This window comes from Scyliorhinus torazame, chromosome 1 (genome assembly GCF_047496885.1).
Source record: "Scyliorhinus torazame isolate Kashiwa2021f chromosome 1, sScyTor2.1, whole genome shotgun sequence".
Classification (NCBI taxonomy): Eukaryota; Metazoa; Chordata; class Chondrichthyes; order Carcharhiniformes; family Scyliorhinidae; genus Scyliorhinus; species Scyliorhinus torazame.
This window is the reverse complement of record NC_092707.1, coordinates 365587843-365607613: the sequence shown is the minus strand read 5'-3', so window position 1 is coordinate 365607613 and position 19771 is coordinate 365587843. Positions and strand designations below refer to the sequence as shown.

The following is a 19771-nucleotide window of genomic DNA, read 5'->3' as shown; positions in this document are numbered from 1 at the left end:
GACATCTTTGTCAAATCTCTCCCAAGTTCCCACCTATCCCTGAATTTTTATTTTGCCCCACCTCTCACACAGTATGTAATCCATCACATTCCTGCCTCTTCAGCTCAGAAGAGTCGTACAGACTTGAAATGTTAACTCAGTTTCTCTCTCCACAGATGCTGGCAGAGCTGGGTTTTTCCAGCATTTCCTGCTTTTAACTCGTGACCCATGCGGAGGTAGGAAACTCGGGGGCAACTGGATGTGACTGAGGCTCAAGAGGCAGGAATAACATTCAATGGGGGCTTGTAGCTGGAAGGCAGTTTCCAGCGACTCAGTGCTAGGGGCCTTGTTTTGATCATGAGCGCAAGGGGCTTGCAGACGATGGAAACATTGTCTGTGTCTTTGATAATGAAGAAATTTGTACACACTGCAGGAAGATATCAATGGACTAGTCGGGAGGGCAGAACAATGGTAAATGGAGTTCAACCTGGAGAAAGTGAGCGAAGGCATTTGGGGAATGCCAACATGGCAAGGGAATAACAATAAATGGAAAATTACTGAGAGGGACCTTGGAGTGCATGTCCACTGGTTGCTGAAGGTGGCCGGACAGGTAGTTAAGACGGGCAGGGGAAACTTGCTGTTCTGGCCGAGGCAAAGATTACAAGCACAGAGAGGTATGCTAAAACTGTACATCACACAAATTAAGCCACAACTGGCACATTGCATGTGGGTCTGGTAGCTATAATAATCTTCATTAGTGTCACAAGTAGGCTTACATTAACCCGGCAAGGAAGTTACTGTGAAAATCTTCCAATTGCCACACTCCGGCGCCTGTAACCGTGCCGCCTATAACTACATTATAGGAAAGATGCGACTGCACTAAAAAGGGTAAAAGGATTTACAAGGATGTTGCCTGGGCTAGAGAATTTTAATTAGGAAGATGGGCTAGGATAGTTTTCTTTGAACTCGGTCTCCATCCTCTATTCCAAGTGTTCCAGAGTTGAGGAACCTGGATAGGCAGGCCCCATTCCACTGGTCGAGGGGGGTCTATAACCAGGGAGGAGGCAGTATAGATTTAGGGTGGGGGAGTTAGAGGGGATCAAAGAGGAATCTTTTACACCCAGAGGGCAATGGAGATCTGGAACTTCCTGCCTGAAAATGTGGTAGAGGCAGAAACCCTCAATTAAAAAAATAAATAAAAGTGCCAGGAACTAAAAGGCTAAAGCCCAAGGGCTGGACAGTGGGATTAGACGAGATGGCTACTGGTCAGCCAGCACGAAAAAGATGGACCAAATGGCCTGTGCTGAAATCTGCAATTTTATAATAGTTTTGAAGTGGGAAATGGTTCAGAAGGGCACTTGGCACAGAAGATGGCTGCCTGACACACAAGATGGAGACACAGAGAATAAAGCAGACATAACTGATGCCTGGAGTCCAGCGGGGTGCCAGTAGGACAGATAGGAACAGATCCAGGACAAAGGGAGCCAGACAGGAAGATTAAAAAATACATAAATGCGGGACACCACTTGAATAAAGCGGACTTCAGCCAAGGTGTACACAATGATATGCTAATACGAATGTCTTGGGCCATTTCCTAAAACAAAGGGACAATCGATACTACTTTCCTGCTGCTGCCTGTAACCTGTTAAACCTCTTTAACTATAACCATGTGTAAATGGCAAAACGCTTACAAATAGCGATGTACAATCTATAAAATGTTTAAAGGTAACAAGGTGATAATTGTTTTGTATCTGGGCTCATTGTGAACCCGAAGTATAAAATGAATGACTGCCATTCAAACCGGGAGAAAGGCTGGCTCCTGTACCGCGGGGTACGTACGCTTTCTCCCGAAGCTTCGTGTAACAATAAAACTGCATTTATCTGAACACAGCAAGTCTGACTCCTGAAGTGGTTGATTTTTCCCACAACATATTGGCGTAGTCTGGCAGGATCTTACTTCTGGTGAGTTCCGATCGAAGGCCTCGATCGGAAAGCCGGGGTAAAGATTGTTTCGAAACTGCAGGAGTCAGACAGGTCAAAAGGTGCAGTTTAAAATAAGGTACCTATAGTGATAAGCATAGTGATATAAGTTTTGACTGTATAGTGACATGATAATAGATCAGGTTTGGTACTAACCGTGCTGCCCCAAACGCCCAGCCTTAGACTGGCTGTCAAGAGGAGGAATCTCCCACGCGAAGGTCAGGATTTGAAGTGGGTATTGAGGCACCAAAGGCACTAAGGATTGTGAAGCACAAGTGGCAGAAATCGGCTAACCCCGAACTCTGTAGTGGCGAACAAACGCAGAGTTCTTGTATGAAAGTAGAGCATAAGTTGGGTACTGGGCTGTCCAATGTCTTATTAGCGGTGCGGAAAAGGAGCTGATCAACTCTGACCTGGAGCCGAACTCCGGTGGAGAAGCACGTTGCCGAGGCGGTAATAGTGGACACCGTGAGTATAAGTCAAACCGAGAGACGGTAACGATAGCGCGGCGCTGGAACAGTAATAGTGGCTGGGGGGTAGTGATGTCCCTTCAGTAGAGAGCACACTTTGCTAGGAGGCAGCTGCAGCCGTACAGACGGTGCTAGGGTAGTAATAGTGGCTGGGGGTAGTGAAGTCCCTCCAGTAGAGAGCACACTTTACTCATAGTAACCGGGGGTATTGAAGTCTGCGAGATGGCAGGCAATGATATAAAAACGGGATCTGCAGGTTCTCTTATCGAGACATATATGACAGACAGGCAAGTGTTGATAAAAAAGGACGGCTAGGACACTTCCCAGACCTTAGAACAACAAGAGGTATTGGATGGACAAAGAAGAGAAACGAGACTAAAAAGATAGGGATAATGTTAGTACATCAGTTAGCAGGACTAATTGACCAAGTAGGCACCTCTACTGAAAAGTGGAAGACAGAAGATCAGGGAATGAGAATCTAGAGTAAGGGAACTGGAGAAACACAACCACGTGTTGAGAGAACAAGAAGGGAGGGGGGAAACTGATCCCCTACCCCCTTACGAGCCCACACAGCAGGGGCCAACCGCCCCTCCGGCAGGGTGGGGTGTGTTAGAATACAATTTAGCGCCAGTAACCCGAGGGGGAACAGATGCGCAGCCAAAAGCGAATTACAAACCCTTTACCCCAGGTGCGAGACAGCAGATAATGGCTTCCCTGGGCAAATTACAACCTAGAAGCGCAAACAGCAAATTCTGGGAAGAATTAGACACAATCTGGGTAGGACACCAGTTACACCTAAGAGACGTACACCAGCTGGTCAGGGCAGCCTGTCCAGCAGATAAGTGGAGGCAGGTAGCTGGCGGACCCGCCACTCCTGCAGCCCAGGGTTATAACGGGGGACACATGCCGTCGCTTTAACAGCAGAGATAGATGCACAGCAGGACCCCTTCGCCCAATTTAAAACAGAAATCCAGAGAGTGTTAGGGAACGCTCCCACTAACTGGAGCAAGATCACTACCACAAGACAGCAGAAAGGGGAAGGAGCTTCTGAATACGGGAAACGATTGTTCCACGTGTACCAAGAGTGCTCAGGGCAAGGGAACCCATGCCGTGGGGAGCGGGCGTTCAAGCTTCTAAAGATGGACTCTCTAGTGCCCACCAGGCTATCCTAAAAATGGGAGTGATTATGTCCCAGGATTACGACGAGTTGGTAGAGTGGGCTAGCGGTGTACAGGTAGAGGAGACATCCCAGGTCAGAGCAAGACCAGAAAGAGTAGCGACCCCCAGTAATGGGAACTGGGCCAAGCCGAAACGGACCTGCCACAATTGTGGCCGACAAGGGCACCATGCGAGGGATTGCAGGGCCCCACAGAAAGGAGACAGACCAGGAGACAGTGGGAAGCATTGCAGCCACTGTAATAAGTATGGAAACTCAGAGGCAGTGTGTTGGGAGAAGCATGGGAGACCCCCGACCCAATCCAGGACCACCACAGAACCGGAGGGATCACGGAACCTCAGAGGTCAGCAGGGCTGACTGTCTGCAGCCCACACTCACAAGGGTAAAAAGGAGGGAAGAATTTGTGTGTCTGCACTAGTAGGGGGCAGACAATGTGAGATGCTAGTGGACACAGGAGCGTCCATATCTGTTACCAACCTAAATGGTCAGGAAGGATTGACGGAGGTCAATCCACGCAAGTAGCTGAACTAGTGGCACTCACACAGGCACTAGAGTTATCTGAGGGAAAAACCGTGAACATATACACGGATAGCCGATACGCATTTGGAATTATACATGATTACATGACAACATGGGGAAGGAGAGGGTTCATAACCACTGGCGGAACCCCTATCAAACATCAGCAAAGAATTAAGGCAAAGCCAGCGAGAAACCCCGAGAAGCCGCAGTAATCAAAATTAAAGCGCACCAGAAGGAGCCAGGAAGAGACAACCTGGATTGGTTGAATTTCAAAGGAAACCAAGCAGCTGATGCAGCAGCACAACTGGCTCTAGAACAAAAAACGATCAGCGAGCTACCAATAGCAGCTGCAGAACCAGTAGATATAGATATTAGAGAATTACAGGAGATCACCCCAAGTGAGGAGAGAGATGGGAAGCGCAGGGTGCAGCCAAAGGGGCTGTTAATATTTGGAGAGAGGTTCAGGTGATAGCACCGGAATGCATACAGAACACCCTATTGGAATTACACCATGGGCTCTCGCATGTGGGTAGAGAGGCCATGATAACCAGCTTAGGAAGAGAATGGTGGGGGAAAGGGATGGGAAGAGACGTAGCCCAACACTGCCGCCGATGCGTGATATGTGCACAACACAACCCTGGTAAACCCATCAAAATGAAAATGGGACACCAACCCAGACCCAAGGGACCCTGGGAATACCTGCAAATGGATTTCACAGGGCCACTACTACAATCCCATGGAAAAACTTATTGTCTGGTCATCATAGACCAATTCACCCGGTGGGTAGAAGCATTCCCGACCAGAAATTGTACTGCTACCACGGTAGCCAGAATATTGGCAGAGGAAGCAATCCCTAGATGGGGAGTGCCCCAACAAATTGATTCGGACCAGGGGACACACTTCACTGGGAAAGTGATGAAAACAGTATGTAAGCTGATGGGGATAAAACAAAAATTCCATATCCCCTATCATCCACAGAGTACTGGGATGGTGGAATGTAGGAATAGAACATTTAAGAATACATTAGCTAAAGCCATGCAAACATCGGGGAAAATGTGGACAGAGGTGTTGCCCACTATACCAATGAGGCTAAGAGCTACCACAAACCTTATGAGCTAATGACAGGACGGGCGATGCAATTACCAGAAAGCATCATAACAGGTGGGACCGATGTAGGTCCGCTAAAAGACAGAATCAGGAGATATGTTTCGGAACTGAGCACCCAGCTAAAAGGGATGCGCAAATTCGTAAAAGACAATCAGGAACAAAAAGACACACAAAGGGAGCTTGAAATATTCCCTGATGTCCCAGCAGGGGGGAGTCGCGTCCTAATAAAAACACTACCTGTTAAGCCTGGATTTGCCCCAAAATGGAATGGGCCGTATGAAGTCATAATTAGTGGAGACACCTGTGCCTGTATTGACATAAGAGGGAAGGGAACATGGAAACACTGGACCCCGCTAAAATTGTATAAACCTGAGCATGAATGAACTAATCCGATTGCTTTCCCCCAAACACAGGAGGAGACCGCGAGCGAAGGACCGGTGTACTCGGAAAGTGTAGAACAGTTCTGCAACCAAGCATACAGACAGATTATAAACTATAGTGTGAGAATTGATACTTGCTCGTTGTAAAAATGTGTGTAACCACAGGTGTGATTATGATACTTTGCGTTGTCGCGACTGTAAATTTGACTGGGCTAGAGGATAATCTATTTTACAAAGCCCACATAAACTTACACGGGAATCGAACTGTATGTTCCCCATTAGCACAGTCGGTAGAAGCCCTATTTGTAGCCACCCCTGGGTGGATCCCGAGCAATTTATATACAGTTGATACATCAGGTGCACCCTGTAAGGGAGAAATCGGAAAGTATAAAAAGGGGATACAGGGAAGATGTGTGAAACCTGTAAATCCCACCGACTTTGGGGGCGGGGAGCTCCAAAAGGAGGGAGGGAAAGCTGGTCAAGATACAGCAAGCTATCCGCTTTGTTTCACAGGGCAGGGATGGGGATGTGCCTATGCCCTGGTCCCCACAAATAATTCCTGCATACAGACACAGTGCATCCACCAGCATTGTCGGGTTAATAAAGGACAGTTTACTTGCACCTGCAATGAACTAAAATGCATGAACATTACCGCAGGGGCAGTGCAATGGGACTCACGTAAGCTCAGCCACATGGACATACCCGTTTGATATTTACCAGGTGGTGGAATCCAACAGGGAGTCAGGGGAACCGAAAAATTGGGAATACAGGTAGACTCATAATCAGGACACTACATGCTACCGGGCAAAGGAGGGATACGTCTTCCTCTTCAATGGAACATACGCGACAGAAACACTACATCTCCCAGGCCTTTTTGCAGTGGGAACCATAGGACCACCCACCGTACCATGCCCTCAGAAGGGACATATTCGGAGAAGAATAGTGACCCGGGCTATCAGCAAGGAATTCTGCGCTGATTGGGAAACCCCGGGCACATCCCTGGGGTACGGGTTCCTCAGGACTATCTCGGGGGGGGGGGGGGGGGGGGGGCAGCAGGAGTGATTAGTGCTAAGAACAGAAATGTAATTGTTTGTGGATTAACAAACTTGGGAAACAGTACCTCAAAAGCGCTAGAGGCTGTCAACCAAGAAATGGCTGAACTCAGATTATATGCACAACTGACACAGTATGCAGTAGACTACCAGTTAGCCCAACAAGGGGGAGTGTGTACAATCATAGGAGATAAATGTATAACCCATGTCATAGACGAATCCTGTAATATTACAGAGGCCATTCACAATATCAGGGAACAACTGGATAACTTCAGACAGGGACCCACAAAAGGAAGTAGCTGGCTAGAGTGGCTAGTGGGAAATACCTGGGGACCCTATTTAATACACGGGCTGGTCATGTTCATATCGGTCACACTGGTGTGCTGCCTTAGCTTTGGGTGTCTAAAAACCTGCTGTAGTACCGTAACAAAGGTTGTGTCAGGAACCAGTGTCACCCTTAATGAAACCACGATATTCCCCGAAGACTCAGGGAGATGCGGAGAAAGACGGGAAGTTGCGGACCTGTACCTACGAGAGGTACCGTGGTGTTGGTCCGCGGGGCTGTTGGGGCGACAACAGCCCAGACCAAAAGGAGGGATTGAAGTGGGAAATGGTTCAGAAGGGCACTTGGCACAGAAGATGGCTGCCTGACACACAAGATGGAGACACAGAGAATAAAGCAGACATAATTGATGCCTGGAGTCGGGGTGCCAGTGGGACAGATAGGAACAGATCCAGGACAAAGGGAGCCAGACAGGAAGATTAAGAAATACATAAATGCGGGACACCACTTGAATAAAGCTGACTTCAGCCAAGGTGTACACAATGATATGCTAATACGAATGTCTTGGGCCATTTCCTAAAACAAAGGGACAATCGATACTACTTTCCTGCTGCTGCCTGTAACCTGTTAAACCTCTTTAACTATAACCATGTGTAAATGGCAAAACGCTTACAAATAGCGATGTACAATCTATAAAATGTTTAAAGATAACAAGGTGATAATTGTTTTGTATCTGGGCTCATTGTGAACCCGAAGTATAAAATGAATGACTGCCATTCAAACCGGGAGAAAGGCTGGCTACTGTACCGCAGGGTACGTACGCTTTCTCCCCAAGCTTCGTGTACCAATAAAACTGCATTTATCTGAACACAGCAAGTCTGACTCCTGAAGTGGTTGATTTTTCCCACAACAGTTTACAAAAGATAGGCAATTGGCCGCTCTTTCGTAGATGCCCATGCCCAGCGAGAGCAAGGCTGGCAGCCAGAGGACAAATGGGCACAATACAGAGCAGAGTCGAGTAACTGGTGCAGTTTATGAGGATATTTGATGATTGAATGCGAAAGCAGCACAACGTTTAACTCCACTTGTCAGAATTACAGAACGTGTTATTCAGAGCTCTTAGTTAGTTTAATTGTATTAATCATTTAGTGAGCAACGGATTGTTGATGGTTAAGAGTCATTTTTTCTTTTCTTTTTTTAAATTTAGTGTACCCAATTAATTTTTTCCAATTAAGGGGCAATTTAGCGTGGCCAATCCACCCAGCCTGCACCTCTTTGGGTCGTGGGGGTGAAACCCACGCAGACACGGGGAGAACTTGCAAACTCCACACGGACAGTGACCCAGGGCCGGGATTCGAACCCGTTAAGAGTCATTTTTGATTACTTTGACAGGTCTCAAACATTATTCGCTTCGGACAGAATCTCAACATCGCCCAAGAGTGGTCAATTTAGGGAATTATCTTTAGTCCTCGAAAGCACCGTGTGGTCTCCACCAGCGGGGAGATGTTGTTGTGCTAAACCAAGGTTGGGAGCAGTGAAACATTGGATCAACTGCTCCCCCCCCCCCCCCAAACAGTCCTTGCTGCAGTGATCGCAGACATACCAGTCACCGAGGTCAGTTGTTCAAAAAAGGTTCAGCTCCCTGGCCTGCGTGTTCCTTTCCTATTGTTCTGCCCCCTCACGGGATTATTTATTACAACGAAGGTTTACACAACATGCTATTAAAAAAGCTGCTCCAATGTTAAACACGGCCAGTGGGGAAATCACATTTGGTGGGGCAACTGCCACACAAACTGCCATCATAGTCACGAATCAGAAGACCCTTTCGTAAAGTAGCTTCTTCTACACCGAATCCTTACACTGCAGGACATTCAGCCCATCCAGTCTACACTGGCACTCAGATTCCACCCAGTCCCACCCGCCTGCCTTATCCCTGGAATTCTTGCACATTCTTTCTGTTATAGTGCGCCTGCTGTAGCAGGAATGTATAGAACATACAGAGCAGAAGGAGGCCATTCAGCCCATCGAGTCTGCACCGACCCACTTAAGCCCTCACTGCCACCCTATCCCCGTAACCCAGTAACCCCTCCTAACCTTTTTGGACACCAAGGGACACCAATCCACCTACCCTGCACGTCTTTGGACTGTGGGAGGAAACCGGAGCACCCGGAGGAAACCCACGCAGACACGGGTAGAACGTGCAGACTCCGCACAGACAGTGACCCAGCAGGGAATTGAACCTGGGACCCTGGCGCTGTGAAGCCACAGTGCTATCCACTTGTGCTACTGTGCTGCCCACAAATGGTCACACTGGAATCTACCACCCTCTCAGGGAGTTCGTTCCAGACTCCGGCTGAAATTGTTTTTCCTGCTCACATCATTGCAAATTATTTTGAATCTGTGCCCTCTAGTTCTGGATGCTCAAGACCATAAGACATAGAAGCAGAATTAGGCCACTCGGCCCATCGAGTCTGCTCCGCCATTCAATCATGGCTGATATTTTTCTTATTTCCATTCTCCTGCCTTCTCCCCATAACCCAATCCCCTTATTAATCAAGAACCTATCTATACCCATCTTAAAGACACTCCCGTGATTTGGCCTTCATATACTTCTGCGGGAAAGAGTTCCACAGATTCACCACCGTCAAGTGGGAAGTTTCTCACCCTTTACCCTGTCCATAGTCCTCAGGATCTTGAATAATTCTCATCAAGTCTCCTCCCAGCCTTTTCTTCAAGGGAAACAGACCCGACCGTTACAGCTACAGTTGTTTAGCGCTGGAACCGTTTGTCTCTGTTCCCTCTCCAATGCGGTCATATCCTGCCTCAGGTATTGCGCCCAGAACCAGATACAGTCCAGCGATGGGTGGCTTGGCAGGAACGTGCAGCTACATTGCAATCTGCCTGCCTGTGGAGCAGGGCAGCAGCCAACCCTGCTTCAATAGCAATGATAGCTTTGTTCGAGGGTAACAATCAGACCAACTGCAGTGACAGGCACCAAATTAGGGAACATTACTCCTTCATTCCAGAATTGAAAACTGCAGCACTTATTGCTCAAGCGCAGTGAGCTGGGGTAGAACATTCGCACCAAATGTACGCTCGCCTACATCCATTAAAAAGAAATTACCGTAACCTCCCATATTCAACTGAAGAATGTGCTTGGACCAGGCAGTACAGGGGATCGAGACAACATAGCACTTACCGAGGACAGCGATGCAATCCACTGCTGCCTGCCAGCTCTTGTAGTTCTTGTCAAAGTTGTAGAAAAGCCTCCTCATGCAGTCTTGAAGAGCCACATCCCGTCTCTCTTCAGCATTGTTCATTGTATCCAACAGCCTTTCAATCGACTTTGTCCAGTAACGTTTAAAGCCCTTTTTGGTCGATTTCAGCTCGTATTCCTCCGGCACATGACGATCGGCAATACTTTCCGGAATCTCCAGTTGGTAGCGGTTTCGAGCAGAGCCCCAGTAAACCACATTCCTGCAGCCCAGCCTCTTGCGCTGGGCTTCCAGGTACTCCTGGAGGCTGCGTTCAGTGTCCTTGATGTCAGCCAGTGCCTGGTCATAATCTGGGTCAAAGCCCGCTTTGGGAGTAATGACTCCAGTGTTTTTGGCCTTCTGATGGTCAAAGGCCTTGTCCCATCTCTTCAACTCTGCAGACAAATCCGGAAAGAGGCCTTCCGTGGTACTGCCCTTCAAACTCAGAACTTGCCTCAGTAACCTGGACGTAAAGCCACCAACCGAAGGCTCAATGACCTGGAGAACCTCCTGGAAGACTTTGAAACCTTCCAGTGCGGAAAGGAAGTCGGTGATTTTCTTTTTGCTGTAGGTGCTCTCCTCGTACAGCACAGCCCGACTATCCGGGTGGTCTTTACTCTTCAGGGGTGATCCGATGCTGTGGATCCGGCTCAGCAGCCGCTCCAGGTCTGGAACTTTCTTCAACAGTTCAACCACCTCGGTGACCTTGTCAGGAACGGCCATCAGGTCCTCAATGCTGTTTAACCGATCCTCAATGGCCAGGGGGTTACAGAGGGGAGCGCACAGCCACTGCTTTAGTAAGCGTTTGCCAAAGTAGGTGCAGCAGTTGTCCAGTTGCTCCAGCAGCGTGCCCTCAGCTGTGCCGTTAGTGCCATTCCGCAGGATCTCCAGATTGGTCAGGGTAATGGCATCCAGCACCAGGCGCTGCCGACTCCGGGCAAAGCAGCTGCTGGACTCTTTGCTTTGCTCAACGTCAATGTCCACAGGAACGTACTCTTCAAAGTTTGCCATGGACAAGAGCTCTTGGTCAACAAGGCATCTCTTTAGGTAAAACACACAGGCCCCAAGTGCTGACAGGGCGAGTTCATGGCCCTCGCCAGGGGTGAGCCCCAGCGAGTCCGCCTCAGATACCATTCGTTGGAGAACAGGAGGCAAGGGAACACCCAGATCGTCGTCCTTTGTTTCGTTGAAGTAGCCCTCCTCGGCGAGAACCTTTAGTGTTTTGGATGCATCCCAGAACTGGGAGGCTGACTGCAGCCCCTCTTGCATGGCAGAGACGAGGCAGCCCTTCAGCAGCTTCCGAGTCTCGCCGGATGGGTTGCCTCTTTCGAACAGCACTTGCACCGGCGGATTATGTGCCACCAGAGTTCGGAGACGGGAGCAGTGCCGGTCATCCGGAAACTGGCCCACGTAAAACTTGCCAACCGACGTGTCGACGAAGCAGACTCCGTATGAGTGACCCTGGCCCGAAGAATCAGTGCTCGCCTTCTCCTTCACACACAGGAGGTACTTGTTGCAGCTTTCCAAAGAACTGCCGTGCAAGACACTATATGTCTGCGTGCCCTTTGTAATTATGCGACAGACCTCTCGGCGGACAACCCGGTCAAACTTTGTGGGGTGCGGGAGGGACTTGCAGCGCACTTCCATCATCTCGGGGGTCTCTGTCTGCTCCACCCTCGCCACCTTGTATCCCTTTTGAACCAGGACATCGGAGAAACGGCCAAAAGCAATCTCGGGGAAACCAGAGTGAGCCCAGCAGCCTCTCATAAATGACAGTCCCAGCTCATTGACACTGGTGACGGCGTCCATGTGGTAAAGCTCGTAAAATTTGCCAACTTTATAGAAAATCACAGTGTCGAGCATCTGAGTTTTGAGCTCCCACCATCGCCGCATGCCCGGGGTACACTTGTACAGGAAATCATCCGGCACATAAAGTGTGGAACAGTCGTAGTCAGGGTCGCCTTCCTTCCGTCTCTTTGCATCCTTCCTCTTGCCAGGCTTTAACCACTCGAGCTTCTCATGGTCCCACGTTGCCCCGGGTGAAGCACTGCCCGAGGCACCTCCGTTCGGCTGGCACTCAAAGGTCTCGGGTGCAGAAAAGGCAGACAGTCGGGACTTTGTGCTCGAGGACATTGCCACGGTTGGTCTCTTCTGGGTTTCCGAAGGGGAACAGGATGCACGTTTTGCTTTAGCTGGGCCAACAGTCACCCCACGCTTGCGCTTAAATGGTGTCTTCACTGGACTGTCAGGGTCAGTCTCCGTATCGGGCTCGCTGATATCTTTCTCGTCAACGCCACTGCTGCATTCGTCACTGCTCCCCTCCTGGTCGGGTTTAAACTCATCCTCCGAGCTTTCAATGTCACTGTCAGACTCCACCACAATCCGCCTTCTTTTGGCCTTGGTACTGGCTGAACGCGTTGCCCTCGGTGCTCCCTTCTTCACTTTCTCATCCTCGCTGTTGTTTTCTTTATCATCCTCGCTCGCTGTCGATTGGTCACCCATCTGCAAAGCAAAACCTTTCGTTCACTCAATTCTCATGTTTCCCCTTCACAGCAACCCCAACAGGTCGCTGCAACGAGGTGGCAGAAACTGACACCCAAAAGCAACCCTGACTGATGGGATAGAAGCGGTCAGCTGGGAGGAAGGGCTCAAAGGGAAGGGAGTCTGGACAGCAACGGGTCTCGATCTTAAGTCACCCAAGCAGGCCGGAATTCTCCACAACCTGGCAGCCCCAAAGGCAGAGGGGTGAAAGGGACAGTTCCACGGGCATGGAAGGTGAATGGAGGGGGTTAAAGGCATATTACATATTCCCAAGTAGCCCCCCAAATCAAGTCGGGGACTACAATTAAACTGGTCCATTAACTTCAGGATCTGTGACTGACATGTTTCTGGAGAAGGGGAGCAATACATTGGGGAGGGCTCCATCTGAAAGGACATGAACAAGCAGACACAGGAATCCTGACCTATTAAGCCCACCTAGAGCTCTGGGGCCCTGACATCTAGCTCAGATCTTATTTCAGTACAGATTGGGGGGTGGGAGGAGAAAGAAAGAGAGATCAAATCTGGGAATGTCCCTCATTTGTATGGCTGGGGAGCTTTAATTACGATAAATACTTTGATCAAAACTATTACCTCCATTTCTTCTTCCTCCTCCTCCTCCGGCTCCGAAGGTTCGCAGCACACTGCCAATTCCAAACGCCTGTCCCTCGATTTCGGAATGGCATTGTCTGCGAGCTCCATTGCCCTACGGATTTCAGGTTTCCCACTGAAGTACACACCACCTCGCTGGGCGTCTTTGCACTCCGAACCTACAAAATTAAATGGTCACCTGCTTACAACGTGCATTTATCCTATGCTTTTAAAGTAGTAACATGTGCCATAGTCACAGCTGTTTAGGGAGGAAGAGTGAAAAACGTCAAGGAGTCAAGTGTTAAGGAGGTTTTCAAAAGTAGGAAGAGATGTAGCATTAAGAGAAACTTAGGTATGATAATTGTGAAAAGAGAGGCAATGCACAGTAAATCAGTTGGAAAAGCAGTGTTCAGGCTGGTATACAGTGTGGGGGGCAGGGTGCAGCAGTAACAAGGCCATGAATGATGTGATGACACATTTCCTTTTGGGAGGGAAAAGTGTTATATTTTACTTTCGGGTGATGGTCCCTTTAGCAGCTGGGTTTCTCCGAAAGAAATCTTGCAAGAAGCACCTTGCTCACACTACTGATCATGTGACCAAGCTGCCTGGGAGATAAACAGTAGGAAAAAGGATCAACCAAAACGTAATTGCTGGTCCCTGGGAGCAGTTCTGTGCTCAAGCAGTTTGGGTTAAGCTCAGCACAAGCTGGCGAGACTTCTTTCAAGCAGGCTTCAGTTGAAATTGTGCATGTGCTATGAAAGTCTAAAAACTTGTTAACTGAAGGGCTCCGAACAGTGAATTGAACTTCAAGGATAGCCGAGGGAGAGGAAGTTTTAGATGCAAGACTCCGGAAGAATACAAGCACAAGGAGAGATCGGAGTCGACATGGCTATGCCCAATAATGGGGAGTCAACAATCGTGGGGTGGCTGTAAATTTAAAGGGACAACCTTATAAGTACACAGGTAAATCTCAACCCGGAAACAGTAACTCCGTTCAAGTGGTTAATCTTTCAACCTTTGAGAAGTATCTGACTTCAGGTTGTTTTTTGGATTTGGGGGGGGGGGGGGGAGAAGAGAAAGGAGGTGTGGTATGTCAATGGGAGTATAAACAATTTGAGGCGAGATATTTGAGGCAAGTATATTAGTATTCATTACACTGCTAATAGGTTTAACAAATCTGACTATTAAAGATAGTACGTAGCTATTAGCATTCATGTACTTTGATATTCGTGCAGTAAAATTATTTTGTTTTAAGCCATGACCTTGTGGCTTCAGGTAAAGCCAGGTAAATAGCTGGGTTTTCAAATTTTAAAAAATAAACATGACACTGGTCTCTACTGAGATTATAACACTAACCCGAAGATAAACATTTGAAACTCAATGTACAAAAGGTTGGGGAGTAATCAGAGGAACGCAAATTTGGAGGGGTAGGTGAACGGGATGAGGTATGAGCAATGGATCAGCAGTCAAAGTATGCAGCAAAGGAAATGCCAATTCGGGGGAACCATAGATTTGAGCCAGGGAAGTGGGATGGAAATTTTCAGAGATGGGAGGAGAAAGGAATTAGGACACATTAGGCTTCCACATTGCTGGAGGAGGTGCTGACGACGGGGACTGGAGAAGGGGGTAGTATCAGCGGTTTACGGGTCTATTTCGGAGGAGAAGGCACCGCTAGAAGGGATCAAGGCAAAGTGGGAAGAAGAGTTGGAAGAGGATATGGAGGAGGGGTTCTGGTGTGAGGTGCTCTGGAGGGTGAACGCCTCCACCTCGTGTGCGAGGTTGGGGCTGGTACAGCTGAAGGTGGTATAGAGCGCACCGTACAAGGGCGAGGATGAGCCGGCTCTTTGAGGGGGTAGAAGATGTGTGTGAACGTTGCGACGGGGGGGGGGGGGGGGGGGGCGCAAACCACGTTCATATATTTTGGTCCTGTCCAAAGCTGGAGGATTACTGCAAGGAGGTGTTTAGGGTAATCTCTAAAGTGGTGCACGGGAGGCCGTATTCGGGGTGTCGGACCAGCCGGGGTTGGAAACGGATGCGGAGGCAGATGTAGCCTTTGCCTTGTTGATCGCCCGAAGGCAGATCCTGTTAGGGTGGAGATCCACCTCTCCACCTGTGCCCGGGGGGGGGGACCTGCTGGAATTCTTGACGCTTGAAAAGGTCAAATTTGAACTGAGGGGAAGGATGGAGGGGTTCTACAATTCATGGGCGTTATTCATTATGCACTTTCAAGAACTGGATCACATTGAACATTAGGGAGGGCTGGGGGGAGGGGGACTGTGTGTGTTAATGGTGATAATGGGTGATTCCTGATTCCTTTTTGTCATTTGTTTATGTTAACATGCTGGCCAATGTCTGGGGTTTGGTGGGAGGATGGGATCGTTGTTATTGATATGGGGATTGACATTACATTCGTTACTGATTATTGTTGGGTGTAAATTTGGGAGAAAATATGAAAAAGGAGAATAAAAAATATATTTTTTTAAAAGCATGCAGCAAAGGGCCGAGGTGGCAATGCCAGAGGTGAAAGTAGGTTGGGTGGGGAATTTGCAGCACAGCAGAAATTATGTTTGGTGGGAATAGAATCAGCGACTAAATCAAACAGAACGCTTTGGCTTCTGGTCTTTTTTAGCGCTGAGCTACAAGCAGTTCCGGCTCATTTAATAATAATCTTTATTATTATCACAGGTAGGCTTACATTAACACTGCAATAAAGTTGCTGTGAAAAGCCCCTAGTAACCTGTTTGGGTACACTGAGGGAGAATTCAGAATGTCCAATTTACCTAACAAGCACGTCTTTCAGGACTTGTGGGAGGAAACCGGAGCACCCGGAGGAAACCCACGCAGCCACGGGAGAATGTCGTGCAGACTCTGCACAGAGTGTGACACAAGCCGGGAATCAAACTTAACCATTGTGCTCCCACGCCACCCGTGAGACCTAATCAAATAGACAGGGAGATAGATAATAGTTGTAGAATCTCACTTGAGGCTGAAGTATTTAGTAACCCAATCAGTTGCAAAAACATAGGCCCACCACCGTCTCAGGGCAATTAGGGACAGATAATAATAGCAACCAAGCCACACCCCGAGATTGACTATAAAGGGACGGTGCAGGACAAGAGCACACGGTCTTTTCAGCACACATGGGGGGTCACCTTATAAACCATCAACTTCACACTGTAGGAAACAGAACGAGAACAGACATAACAAACTATGTTTTATGAGTATCACGAAGAGCCAGATTCCTGTGTACAAACAAACACCCATCAATACTGTGGAAATGGGAGCAGTGGAAACAAGCGGGTTTTTTTTTGATAAATTTAGAGTACCCAATTATTTTTTTTCCAATTAAGGGCCAATTTAGTGTAGCCAATCCACCTAACCTGCACATCTTTGGGTTGTGGGGGCGAATCCCATGCAGACACAGGGAGAATGTGTTAACTCCACAGACAGTGGGAAACAATCATGACTCTTCTTCAGAGCTAAAGAGTGTTAGAGATGCGATGGATTTTATAACGTTGGACAGGGTGGGGCAAAACCGGTCAGGGATAGGTGGGAGCTCAGGAGAGGTTTGGTAAAGATGACATGGACAACGGGTGTGTTAATGGTCGTGTTAAAGATTAAATAAGTGCAAATAGTGGCATAAAGGTAAGATAGCGGAATGAATAACAGAACAAGGGGCAGCCCTCTGAAAGCAAAGCATACAAATAAGTTACAGATGGCCCTGATAAAAGATCAAAACAGGGGAAGAGTTCATGCTGTAGTTGTTGCACTCAATGTTAAGTCCAGAAGGCTGTAAAGTGCCTAATTGGGAGATGAGCTGCTGTTCCTCCAATTTGCATTGGGTTTGAATTGAACTTTGCAGCAGGCCAAGGACAGAATGTAGGCATGAGAGCAGGGTGATGAATTGAAATTTTAAGTGACAGTAAGATTGCTTCCACACCGATCAATGTCATTCCAAAAAGCGGTTACCAGGCTCTGTTTGGAATCCCCAGTGTAGAGGAGACCACATTGAGAGCAGTGAATACAGTTGATTGAGTTGAAGGAGGTGTAAGTGAAACGCCGCTTCACCCTAAAGTAATGTTTGGAGCCTTGGACAGCGAGGAAGTAAAGGGACAGGTTTTGCACCTTCTGTGATTTCATGGGAAGGTGACGAGGAGTTGGGGTTGATGGAAGAGTGGACCAGGGTATCATGGAGGGAGTCTGAGGTTGGAAGCTGCAGAAAAGACAAGATCAGTGACAGTCATGGAAAAAATGGCTAGCTCGTGGCCCGGGGGAGGCAGAAGTGACTGAAGGTTGGTGTTCAGCCTCTGCAAAGTATAGAGGTCACTATGCTGGACAACAGCAACCCCATCCTGGTCAGCAGGTTTGATAACAAAGTCAGGGTTCCACCGGAGAGTGCAGCAAGTTCAGGAGACCGTTGGAGTGGATGAGAGGAGCAGAGAAATTAAGACAGCCAAAGCTGACAAATCTCAATGAATACATCAGGAGCATGTAAGAGGCCAATGGGAGGGGCCAGATAGAAGGTGAATACTGGAGGCCGGTAATTGCAAGCAAATCTGTATAGTTACCAGTCATTCTCATCTTTCAGGCCAGAGATTTCCCCAACATTGGGAAAGTTCTACAGGGTGTGAACTGCAGAAAGGCATTGCTGACCTGCAAATAAAGAGCCTGACTCAACCCGTTTGTAGGATGCAGGCAGCAAATTCCTATGGAGATAGGCTTGCACAAGTAAAACTTCAAATTAAGCTGGGCATGAACTTCAGAACTAGTCAAAACCTGATAGCTGAAACTACTCAAAGATCAGCAGTGGAAATATGAACCCAATTTCTTGGACCACAGGAAGTGATTTCAGAGTTTTGACATATGTTCGCAGCCAGTCCAAGTACCACCGACTTAAACTGAATTTCTGTTAGTATAATTCAATAATTTTTTTTATCTGCGATGGCTAAGGGAGGAGATAGCAAATACACAAAAGGCTGAGCTACTAATTTCCAAGGATCATCACTTGCTGTTGTTGGTGCTATACTCAGCCAGGTGAGTTACTAGTTATTTTCTCTATGGGGTGACCTGGTCCATCGCATTTAGGTACAAGTTAAAGCTGGTACAGGAATTTGAATTTAATATTCTGACCCCTTACCAGTGTACACCTTGATGTACTTCACATTTACCCAGCCTCTTGTCGGCGGATCATCAAAGAACTGGACATGCATGCGAAGTGACTTCCCTTTCCCCCGGAGGTACTCATCAGCAGTGGGGTGATTATAAACCAGACTGGGCCACCACGGATATCCTTCCAGTTTGGCCCACACTAGATCTCCCGGAGTAAATTCGCAAGCCGGACTGCAGGGAAACAGAATGGCAGAGCAGGAGACAATTACCTCAGCATTTCAAACTATTTTGCAGAGGGTTTGCTTTTACCAATGCTTTCGTCCTGTACAAGGCTCTTGTGAACAAGCTCACGATTGCCTGAAGCTGCAGCATCTGCAATGATCTCCAATTAACATTTCATACACCAGACAGGTTGGGGGGTTGGGGGGGGGGGGGGGGGTACAGCAGCAACCTGAACACCCTCCAGGTTCTCAAAGCAGACGATATTTCAAACTGATCAGCTAAGTTGTGCAAAACTTTCTGGAAAGATCCACTAGGTATCCCCCCCACACCATTTTTTTTTTTAAAAAAAGGTTTTTTTTTGCTTCCTCCCCCAAAATGCCAAATTAAAACCCTCCAAAGGGAAGGAAGTTGACCCCAGTTATTTTTCCCTCACCAGTTGCTGGGCATTGGGAGTAGCAGCACGAGAGATTTTGGGAATGTGGGTGAAGAGGAAGCTCAGACCCAGGTGAGAGTGTAAACCACCCACTGCCTCCCTCCCTCTCCCCGGGATTAACACTGAGCCGGTTAACCCCGGCCCTCACCTCAGCGCGGGGCTCCTCCCGGTCTTGCCCACCTTCACCTTCCCCTCCCCCCCGCTGGAGAACGGGCTGCGTGCGGCAGCTTGGGGCCTCTTGGGCGGCCGGGCCCCGCTCTCGTTCTCCCGGGGGGAAGCGTTGGCCTTTTTAGCAGGCGGCACGTCGGCTTCAGTGCCGGCTTTGGCCTTGGAGGCGCTGAGCGGCGGCGACTTGGTGAAGAAGCTGAAGAGGGTTCTCTGCCGGGACATGCTGCCTCCCGCCGGCCCGGCTTTGGCGCTGGCGGGAAAATGGAACCCGGGCATCCACAGGAAGGAATGCCCAATGTTGCGTCAACCAATAGCCGCTCAGCTCCCCGTTCCCGCCAGGGTCTGGTCCCGCCCCCTGGGCGCTCCTCCAATCCCAAGGAAGGTAACAGTGCCTAATGCTAAAGTACAGCCTCATTGGCTGCAGTCATTTTCCAAGCTGTTCCAAGGGACACTGGAACATAGCTGTATACATTCTATGTTGTATATGTGATACAGATATTATTTTTTAA

At 48.5% G+C, this 19771-nt stretch overlaps 1 protein-coding gene across 1 annotated transcript in view; it reads right to left on the bottom strand.

Moving 5' to 3' along the window:
* msh6 (mutS homolog 6 (E. coli)) overlaps nucleotides 1–19545 on the bottom strand; it is a 28935-nt gene extending 9390 nt beyond the window's left edge. Inside the window, exons 1-4 of the mRNA XM_072511163.1 lie at nucleotides 19243–19545; nucleotides 18468–18670; nucleotides 13334–13509; nucleotides 10147–12703 (exon numbers count right to left, since the gene is read on the bottom strand). Of these exons, the coding sequence (XP_072367264.1) occupies nucleotides 10147–12703; nucleotides 13334–13509; nucleotides 18468–18670; nucleotides 19243–19538 (3232 nt within the window). The 5' untranslated portion in view covers nucleotides 19539–19545. The remainder of the gene's footprint in view (nucleotides 1–10146; nucleotides 12704–13333; nucleotides 13510–18467; nucleotides 18671–19242) is intronic.
* Between the last annotated feature and the right edge of the window lie 226 nt (nucleotides 19546–19771).